Genomic DNA, 11,063 nt, shown 5'->3' with positions numbered 1-11,063 from the left:
TTATCCGGTGAGACTGTAAATTTCACCCACGCCGGTTACTAAATCCATCAATGTTTTTATAGTTTTTTTTTGTTGTATTTTTATAATGTTTCGTCATGTCATGCAGCCGTTGGTATGCAAAAGTGATAAGGTACCCTTATATGTGAACTTCGCTACTGAACGTTTTATATTTTTTGTTGAATCATAATGTTTACATAATTGTTGGAATTTCGGATATATGTTTTCGGATGGAAATAAGTAGGAAACTGCTGTATTTTTTAAGTTTAAACCCTTAATGCTAATTGTTGGAGCATTTAAGCCCACGAATGGTGATAAACTTTTCATGGTGAAAACCATTCTGACTATCAAATAACCCTTGTAACTACGCCCGACCTGCACACCAGCAGTGTGTTCAGTACGGCGACAGTTTACAAAACGCTCACAAACGTTTTGTTTTGTATCCCTGTTGCAACGCAGCCCATACACGTTAAAGGCGGGAAACCAAACAGCAAACATTCGCCGCAAATATCTTTACTGAACGCATTGCTGTGTCATTGACATTCTCTGAGTTTCTTCTGGAACTGTCATATATGTGTATTTGCTACAATTTTTTTTAATTCATGCCATTGTTAAATTATGTTTTTAATTACCCTTGACAGCAGTGACAAATTGACAAGATCATTTTTACCAAGACCACTGATGTACATGTATGCTTTTTTTTTTAAATTGTAAAAATGAATTATTCTAAAAACTATGTTGCTACTTACAGGTATCCATACCATTCTGTAAGGTTGCAAAGAGATTGTTGCCATGGAAACCATCACTCTCCAGATCGGAATGGGTCGTGCTGAGAAGACTGTATTGCCAGAAACCAAGGAAGGTGCCAGACTTCCAGGAAGTCACTTTTAAGAGTGGCAGGTATTATTTCTTGGTAAGCTACATGTCATTCTATCAAGTCAATAATAGTGTTCTTGAATTTTGGGTCACTAGACTGTCCATGTGTAAAACAGCGAATACCTGAATTCTTGTTTCCAATTCCTATTTTAGTACAGGGTTTTTAAAAAGTTGTGGTTGAACTGGACACAATAGAAAGTAAACCCCAAGCTACATCATGTAAAATGGTTGTGGGCATTTGACCCTTCATTTCCTGCATATTTAGGGCATCTTAGTACACATCTTTAACTGCATTTATAAAAAGTATACCTATTAATAAAGTTGACACAAGTTCTGTAGTTCATGAATATAACTGACATCAAAGTTTGATGCAAAGGCATATTGATTAACAAAAAAATACAAAAACATATCAAACATATACCTAGACTAAATATGAGAACCCTGTTCGTAATAACAAAAGTCAATTGACTATTTTTAAACAGTCAGTATGGTAAAAAAATACTCTGTCATCCGTATTACCTGTATTATAATGTTATGTCATTACTAATATTTGTACTGTTTTAAAACTTATGGTATTCAACCCTATAACAATGCTCTGGATTTTTTTAATAAGGCCAAACATTTTAGTAGATTCACTTTTTTTATTAAAGCTGCACTCTCACAGATTTACCATTTTTAGAACTTTTTTATTTTTTGTCTTGGAAATATCTTGCGTAAATATCTGCAAACCAATCATAAAATCTTGCTGACAAAAATTCAGATCGCAGATTTTCATTTCTCCGTTTGAAGATTTTGGTTTTATGGCTTAAATCGTTATTAACGGTTTATGAAAAATGAATAGAACATCAATTTTTGAACTTCAATATAAAAATCTGTGATCTAAAATTTTGTCAGCAGTCTTATATAACTGGTTTCCATGCATTTTCGCAAAAAATGGTTCGTTCCAAGACAAAAAATTAAAAAAAGTTGTCAAAATGTTCAATCTGTGAGAGGACAGCTTTAAATGATGTTTCAGCTGTTTATTTACATAATTAAACAGCCAGAAAATACATATTTTTTGTTAAATGTCTATTTTACTGTCACCTGTTCATACATGTACATGGCTAGAAGTATACAAATCTATTGTAAATTATATATATAAATTATCTAGGGTATTCATAATACTTCTTTTAGGCTTTGCCTGCTCTGTCCCTGTACCTGTGTTACTGGCAGATACAACGGAAACAATGGAAAGAAAACCTGATTGAGAAGTTGAAATCAAGGTTCAACACACCGCCTGTACCTCTTCCAGATGAGTAAGGTTCAATATCATCATCATCATCATCATCATCATCATCATCATCATCATCATCATCATCATCATCATCATCATCATCATCATCATCATCATCATCACCAACAACAGCAACTACAACAACACAACCACCATTAACATCATTGTCATCATCATCATCATCATCATCATCATCATCATCATCATCATCATCATCATCATTATCATCATTATCATCATCATCATCATCATCATCCACAACATCATCATCATCATCATCATCATCATCATCATCATCATCATCATCATCATCATCATCATCATCACCAACAACAGCAACTACAACAACACAACCACCATTAACATCATTGTCATCACCATCATCATCATCATCATCATCATCATCATCATCATCATCATTATCATCATCATCATCATCATCATCATCATCATCATCATCATCATCATCATCATCATCATTGTTGTTGTTGTTAGTGTTGCTGCCATCATCGTTGTTGTTGCCATCATTATTGCCACCACCACCATCAAATGCACACTATAAGCTTGTCACAGTTAACTGAAATCCCTTTATATGTTAAGAATTATCGTTTGACTTGTTTCAAAATGAGGTGTAAGCTAGATAAATGTTTTACAGTGATTAGCTTAAGCATTTAAACATGTTGTTACAAATCGGCTGTAAATGTATAGGTTGGTTTAAACTCATACCTCTTACCTGTTATCTTAGTTTGGAAGAGTTGAATCACCCTGACATGGAGTTCAAGCCGATAAAGGTGCGCGGACAGTTTGACTACACCAGGGAGGTGTATCTCGGGCCTAGAACAGAATTCAGTGCTAGTCAAATACAACCAATGGCCCAGGAAAGAACATCTGGTGTACACGTGATTACTCCATTTAAAGTGGATGGAAGAGAGTAAGTTTATTAATTATGCCCCCCCTCCCCAACCCCCTTTAAATGGGGAGACATATTGTTTTGGCTCAAGTTGTCTGTCCATCTGTCTGTCTGTCACAATATGTTTCCACTCCATATATGTTGAACCACTTGAATGATTTTGTATTTACTTGCCATGTGTCTGTCATATTGAAAGGATGCTCAAAGCGCATGTTTCATCTAGCTTGGTTTAGGGTCAAGGTCACACTTAGAGGTCAAAAGGCAGATGACTATACTTCGTGTCTGCTCCATATCTCTTGAACTGCTTGAAGGATTCTTAAATTATTATAACTACCTGCAAATGACCACATATTGGGACAATGTTCAGAGCGCATGTTACAACCAGCTCATTGTAAGGTCAAGGTCACACTAGGTATTTTTTGTGTATGTCCCGCTATTCTTTTCTCTTTCCAAATGTCATAGATTTGCATGAGAGAAACATGTCATGAAACTAAATGAGACATCTACAAAAACAATTGCTATTACATTGTTTTCCCCCCCCCACCACCATTTTGGAATGCCGGGGCAGTGCCTTTCTTATTTTGGAACCCATTATTTTAATGGAAGTATTTGAAGAATCTTGTCAAGTGCCTAACTTTCTCATTTAAATTGTCTTAAATGACCTGTTATTATGATGCAACCTTGTGCGATTTCAATAATGCTGATAAATTGGTCACTGTCAGGGAATTTATTAGTATTTCCTAGCTCAATATTAAAGCTTTCTTTGAATTAAGCTTTTTTATTGTATGAAAATAATCATAAAGGCTGGACAATTAATTGTTTCGGGGGAAAAAATTATCCCAAATCAGTACTGTGATACTTTTTGCATTTAATGTTAAGAACTTTTACTTTAGTTAATGTCCAATAAAGTATTTTCTCTTGTATTTCATACATCTTTATAACCAAACATGTACACGTGAGTTTTTAATATTTTTAATTGATGTGAATTAATGTTTTCTATGTTTACAGTCTGACGATTTTGGTGAATAGGGGATGGTTAATACAAGGGCAATTTCAAAGTGAGGAGGGTCGAAAAAAAGGACAGGTATTATTATAATAGTTTCTTATGCATACATGTCATCTCTCCAAAGGAGTAAGGGAATCCCCTAGAATTTATTTACATGTATCACCAGGACTCATGGGTTTTTGGATCTTTATTTATGCAATTATTTCACATCCTAAACACAGGGTTTATTTTTATTAGCATGTTTACGGTATAATGCCCTTCCTGCCCTTAAGTTAATTGACAAACATATTCAGTTTTTGACAATATTTCCAAGTTCATTTTAGACTGATTACAAAAAGATTGTATCATTTACCTACTTTGAATAGGAAATCATAGATTTAATACCTGATTTTTCTCATCATTTTTTTCTGCTGCGTATGCTTTATCCAAATTTAGATCTGTTGTCAAATTTTGTAACTTGGAGGGAAGTAACGATTGAACCCCTATTACAGGATAACAAGGTTCTGATCATTATGAGAGGTAACTCCAAACTAAGTTAATTCCAAAATATTAAGGAAATTTTATTAAGGAAAATATGCCAATTTATGACAAAGTATGTTAGAGGCCCATATTTTTGTAATATAATACCCCCAGTCCGAAATATACGTTTTGCATTGAAGTAAATAGTAATTACTAAGTTTCAGCTTTAGTGCAAGACTTTTATTTAGACCAACAATTCAACTTTGTCAATGTGGAGTTGAAAATCATGTGTTTCAGTAAAATCAGTATGCATAGTAATTCTATATGTAAGCTACTACAGGGGAGGGAACTAAGATAAATATTACATATTAATTCATTAGTTTTCAAGCCATTCAAGTCTATCAGTGTTTTGATTGTATTATTCCTAATGTATTGGCCAAATGTCCTTTTGCCATTAAAAAACCCATCCCTGCCAAATTTTTCATTCATTAGGAAATAACGTACCTGTTTTAAAATGACTCCAGAAATAGTTTTAAAGAAGGCCAAATTACATGATGATGACTCACCCTGGAATTAAGAGGAAAAGTGAGTTAAAAAATTCATTTTCATGTACGCAAATTTTGTCACTGTGCAGTGGTTGAAATGAGCACAAGCCTGCAAGCCCTGCGCTGGTAAAATGTCTTCCGGGCTTGCTCAAATTCTGAATTTTATATAGCAGGGCTTGTCCAAAAATATGATTCCATGCAATAGTATAAGAATTCGGGCTTGTTCATCCGAAAGTCTAATTTCAATGACCGCTATGTCAAAATTCTTTCAGTGTGTTTAAAGCAATGCCATCTAAATTAAAAATATATATATTTTTCAGGTGAACACAACAGTGGAATTAATTGGTCAAGTGAGGCATGACCAAGTGGTTAGTATTGGTTTTTATGGTTATATTTTAATTAATAGTTTGATAAACATACTGGCTTCTAAGTGAGTCACCTCAGGTTTGATTTCAAGCAATTAATGTGTTTATGTTTCATTGATGGTCATGAAGCTGTATAAACATAATTATAACAACACCCAGATTTTTTTACAAATCCTTGCATACATATTTGTTTTTCAATGTCAAAATTGTATTTATTTCATTTGATCAACTAGTGATTTCCTATTGTTTATTTCAGACAACCAATGTAGCATACATGATGATGGGCGACTTCAAGAAGCCCACAATGCAACAGGGACAAAAAGTGTATCTTGTACGAGACCTCAATCAACTAGCTGAGACGTGTGGAACATCTCCCGTTTTGCTGGATTATGTAGCAGGTGGGACTTTAACGATATGCTCAAGTGACATTGAAATTTAAATTATAGAAAAACAAACTTTTGTGTTAAAGCTCACCTGCGCACAAAGTGCTCAACTCGAGATATTCTGATTAGTTGATAGTCAGTTGTCTGTCTGTTGTCAACATTTTCTTTCAAACAACTTCTCCTCCACCAAATTTTGTATGATTGGCACAATTTGTTGGCATGTTAAATTTTAGCAATTTAGTTATAATTGGTTTGCAACTAATGTTACATATGAAATCTTATGATAATTAAAAATCTGTAAACCCTTGCTTTATCATTTATGTATATACAGGTAATTACTTTTCAGGGGAACTACCAATAAATGGTCCTAAAATTGTGACTCCGACAATTGAACTTCGGAACACACATTTGGAATATGCTGGCTTTTGGTGAGTAAAATGGATTTAACAATTTTTGGTCAATATCTCCAACAAAATTGTAAAAAAAATGTTTCAATGTTGTTCATAAAAAAAAAGAGATGAGAAATGGGGTTCTTGGTTGGGCTTGACCAAAAGGCAGAAAGAATACATACAATTCAGACAAGTCCTGACCCAAGTTTCGCAGAAGTTTTTTAACATAACAAGCTTAAGTTGGTTATTTCTTTTAACTTAATTTCTTACTTTTAATCTTGATTTTACCAAATCTAAATCACTTATCGTAATTATAATAAAATAATTACCTTTTTTTAAAGTCCAAATGCTCTTATGACCAGTTGCTCAGCTGGTTCTTATTCAATCTAGGTTTATACTTAAAGTGACACCCTTATTCAAAATCAGTACATACAAAAATGCACACATGTATAACAAACATAAATAATGCATTTATGGACACTCTTAATTACTGATAACAAGATTGTAACCGTGTAGGTAATAGCTGAAAACATAAACATATTAAATGATTGGTGAGTGCTAAAAGATTAACTGTGATCTACTATCGTCTCATAAGGTAGAAATACCATGTTTTCTGCATCTTCCTTTCAAATTAAACTTGCTATCACTCAAAAGAACCATTGTTTTCGACATTTATTTATCCTTTTTGGCATATTACAACAATTGTATTAATTATGGTAAATCTTATTTGGGAGTAAGAGTGCAGCCTTAAATAGGTAATGGTAAAATTACAATGAGTATACTGTAATCCTGTTTAATTCTATAAACTCAGTTCAGGAAAGCCACCAGCCATTTAAGGTGCACAATACAGATGGATGCAAAAAATGAAATGTAAGCGATCAAAACCAAAAAGAAGCATTTGATTTCTGTACACATATAAGGGAGGGTGCAATATATTTTGCACTATTTTGACTTGGGAATTGGTGTCCATTTACCTCAATTAAAGATTACACTTTTACTCCAAAATAAGATGTACCGAAAACAATGGTTCTTATCAAGGGTACTGTGTTTAATTTATAAAAAAAGGTGCAGAAAATACAGTATTTTTACCTTTAGACTATAGGTCACAACTGTAAATCTTTTAGCACTCACCAGTAATTTAATATTAATGCATTTTCAGCTTTTAAATACAATCATGTTATAAGTAATTAATATTTTCCGTAAATGCATTATTTAGTAAGTAGTGAAAGGTTTATCACTCAAAGTTTGTTCGTTAGACATGTGTATGTGTATTGATTTAAAATTAGAGTGTCTCTTAAAAAATCTATTGATAATGGCTATTTTTCTATCTGTACACAAATCATATAATTTGGGGTTTTTAACACTTAAATAAATTGAGTTCATCATACAAAAATACAAATTGTTTTATGCAAAAGTAGTGAACTTAGCTTAATCCTGTTAAAGAAATTGAATCCTGGACCTTTGGGCTATTCGGAATTCCAGTAAAACATATTACCCACTGGGGGAAAGCAATTATTTTTATTGTACTGTTATAAACTTTGTATTGAACACACTTTTTTACCCCATTTTGTTGGGGGGGGGGTGGCTTTCGTCCTATCTTTAGTATTAGGCTTTGTGTTGTTTTTCAAGAGTCCATTTTGGGCCGAAATTAGGGGTGTTTTTTTCAATAATTTTGACTCCAAAAGGGTTAATTTGCTTCCGTAGGGTTGTATTATAATTTAAAAGTGCCTTGACCCCCGTGGGTTATATACTGAAATGAACTAGCCCTTACACACATGGCTGGCTGTGAAATTTTATTATGGTTGAGTTTGAACAAGAGATGGTCTACTCTAATAATTACACATGTTTGGTTGTATTTACAGGTTCTGTGGTGCAGTTGTAACATTCATGTTCTGGGCAAAATACATGAGAAAACCACCAGAGGGAATTACCACCTTCAGGTCCAAGATCAAGTCCTATAAATAGTAACACTGTTGTCAATTGGGATCATTCTAGAAGTGTTGTTTCTACCTAAAATTGAACCCATCTCCAGAAGACTGTATTAAATGTCCTCTAAAGAACTTATATCGTGTCAAAGGTGAAAATATATGCTGTTTATGTATAGAATGTGGTCAACTGGTCTTTCTGGGCTGCCTTATTAATATAACTGACCTATCAACCATATTTATATCTTTTGTAAAGTTACGAGACATAATCAAAGTAGGTGATTATACAAGGAGAAGAAAAGAAAGGTGAATACTTATGTGTATTATTGAAATTTAAAAAATATATGTTCTGATGTGTATTTAAAATTCACTGTATTGTAATTTGATTCCAACTAAACTTTATGTGTATGCAATGCATTGACATATTTTGATGACGTAATTGTTGCAATCAAGTCACACATTTTTATGCCCCCACAAAGTGGCGGCATATAGGGTTGCCCTTGTCCGTACGTACGTCTGTCTGTCTGTCTGTCTGTACGTACGTACGTCCCGAAGATTGTTTCCGATCTAATTCTTGAAAACCGTTTGTCCAATCCTCACCAAACTTTAAACACATGTTTGTGACCATAATATCTTGATCAAGTTCGATAGTCATGGAAATCGCTTTAGTCATTTAGGAGTTACGGCCCTTTTTTGCCAAAAATACTTCAAAAATATATGTTTCCAATCTAATTCTTGAAAACTGTTTGTCCAATCCTCACCAAACTTTAAACACATGTTTGTGACCATAATATCTTGATCAAGTTCGATAGTCATGGAAATCGCTTTAGTCATTTAGGAGTTACGGCCCTTTTTTGCCAAAAATACTTCAAAAATATATGTTTTCAATCTAATTCTTGAAAAGTATGTGTCCAATGTGGATCCAACAAGTTTTTTCCTGCCTGAATGGCGCCATATAACCTATACAGTCTTGCGATGCCGTAAAACCCAACTCAACTTAACTTATCCTATATGTGCAGATTATCCTGAATAATCATTATGGCTTATTTTCTGTGACAAAAAATCGAAGTGGGGGCATCCGTGTCCTATGGACACATTTCTAGTTTTGTGTTCTATTGCTAGCGTTAGTGCGAAGAAATTCCGCTTGGACGCGGGAGTCGATGTACATTATAAACCAAAAAATTTGTGTGATATTAGATAAAAAAGGTTTTTCATAGAACCATTGTTAAATATTCATATTTATTGATGCAAAAAATAAAATTCATTGGCTAAATATGTTGTCTTCGTTTATTTGGGAGCAAGACAAATCGGCCCCTTACCAAATCTGCCTACTACCAAATCGGCCCTAAGACGTTTCGGCCCTGCCATTTCGTCCCCTTAATTAAAATGACTCGAGATGTTTCGGCCCCTTAGTGATTTTCAACAGAGACATTTCGGCCCCTTAATTTTATTTTATTTTTTATCTCGAGTATAAAGAAAAACATTTTAGGTCGTCTTATAAATGTAAATGAGATCTGTAAATTAGTTGTAAATGAAATCTTTAAATTTACAAATAGACAAATATGCATGAAAAACATTGATATGACTGATAAAAATAATATAATTAAAATCTAAATAACTATTAACCCTGATTTTTAATATAAAATGTTAGAAAATCTAAGTTTTTTTTATAACTGTTAATTATTAATTGATCATTAAAGTCTTTTTAAACCATGCGTTCTTTTTTGCAAGGCTAACTGTTAGTGTTGTGGGTGTGAAAAAGACATTCAAAGACGTGTAAATGAATAATTGTCTTTAAAGTGAAATAATATTCTGTTTGAGGTGCGAAGAGATAATTGGTATTACTCTTTAAGTGTGAGAATTAGCGGGTGGGAAAGTCGGAACAAACCTTGTAGACGTATTTATAAGCTTGTAAACACAAAGTGTCACAATTGCTGATACCTCTGTGGAATGTGACAATTCGCCATAAGACCGTCTGTCTAAAACACCGTTTAAGCCAGTATGGTTTTGCATATGTATTCAATATAAGTTATAATAATAGTTATTTCCATCCTTACCTGATTTGAATATAAATAACTGAATTTCATAAAATTTATAACTTATGTCGAGAGCATTACAGAGACATCATCGCCAGGATCATGGATGAGTGGGACTCATACGATTCGCATAAGGTCACCTGCGAGAAGTTCCTGAAAAATGTTGGTGCCATCTACGGCGGGCGATAGGTGTTTGGTCAAGACTGATGTTAGACAATGAACATGTCATTATACATAATATTAGCAATATAGTTATGTATAATATTTAAAAATTATTTTAAAAAAAATGAAGTTTAAACATTTCTTCTTCAACTCTAGTTCGTCTTATAAAAATATCTCGTGAATAAATCTTTACATGTTTTCAAGTGTACAGATATTTTCTTTAAATCTATTTTTATCTATATCTTTGTATGCATGTATATAGCTTTGTCTATTAAAATTAAAAAAATGAAATTATATATTTTTTACTTATATTTAGAAATAAAATAAAAATATGTTTTCAAGTGTACAGATATTTTCTTTCAATCTATTTTTATCTATACCTTTGTATGCATGTATATAGCTTTGTCTATAAAAAATGAAATAACATGTTTTTTTACTTATACAATGTATTTAGAAATAAAAAAAATAAAATAAAAATAAGGGCCGAAACGTCTCGGTAATCAGGGGCCGAAACGTCTACGGGATGGGGACGATTTGGTAAGGGGCCGAAAAGGTAACCGTTTGAGCTAGGGGCCGATTTGGTAAGGGGCCGATTTGTCTGGTAGCCGTTTATTTTAGCACCCAGTTAAATGTGTGTTTTTTTCATGTGTTTTTTAAAAGTCCATCTTTTCTCGTTAACCTTTAGATGACTAAGATTGCAAAACAATATAAATAAATGGCAATTTTAGTTACGGGGC

General features: G+C 33.2%; 1 protein-coding gene across 1 annotated transcript; it reads left to right on the top strand.

The window, feature by feature from the left end:
- The first annotated feature begins 7 nt into the window (after positions 1-7).
- LOC128224210 (surfeit locus protein 1-like) lies at positions 8-9,642 on the top strand. The gene is made up of 9 exons (XM_052933979.1): positions 8-130; positions 749-910; positions 2,047-2,168; positions 2,892-3,077; positions 4,065-4,140; positions 5,387-5,434; positions 5,688-5,829; positions 6,161-6,242; positions 8,066-9,642. The coding sequence occupies exons 1-9, from the start codon at positions 86-88 to the stop codon at positions 8,166-8,168; spliced, it is 966 nt and encodes a 321-aa protein (XP_052789939.1). The 5' UTR covers positions 8-85; the 3' UTR covers positions 8,169-9,642.
- Positions 9,643-11,063: the final 1,421 nt, after the last annotated feature.

This window comes from Mya arenaria, chromosome 17, assembly GCF_026914265.1.
Source record: "Mya arenaria isolate MELC-2E11 chromosome 17, ASM2691426v1".
NCBI classification, from domain to species: Eukaryota; Metazoa; Mollusca; class Bivalvia; order Myida; family Myidae; genus Mya; species Mya arenaria.
This window is presented reverse-complemented; position numbering and strand designations above follow the sequence as displayed.

Coding starts and splice junctions, on each gene's coding strand:
- LOC128224210 (XM_052933979.1), top strand. CDS start 86: ATGTTTCGTCATGTCATGCAGCCGTTGGTATGCAAAAGTGATAAG. Junction 4,141..5,386: donor AGGGTCGAAAAAAAGGACAG/GTATTATTATAA, acceptor TATATTTTTCAG/GTGAACACAACAGTGGAATT. Junction 6,243..8,065: donor TTGGAATATGCTGGCTTTTG/GTGAGTAAAATG, acceptor TTGTATTTACAG/GTTCTGTGGTGCAGTTGTAA.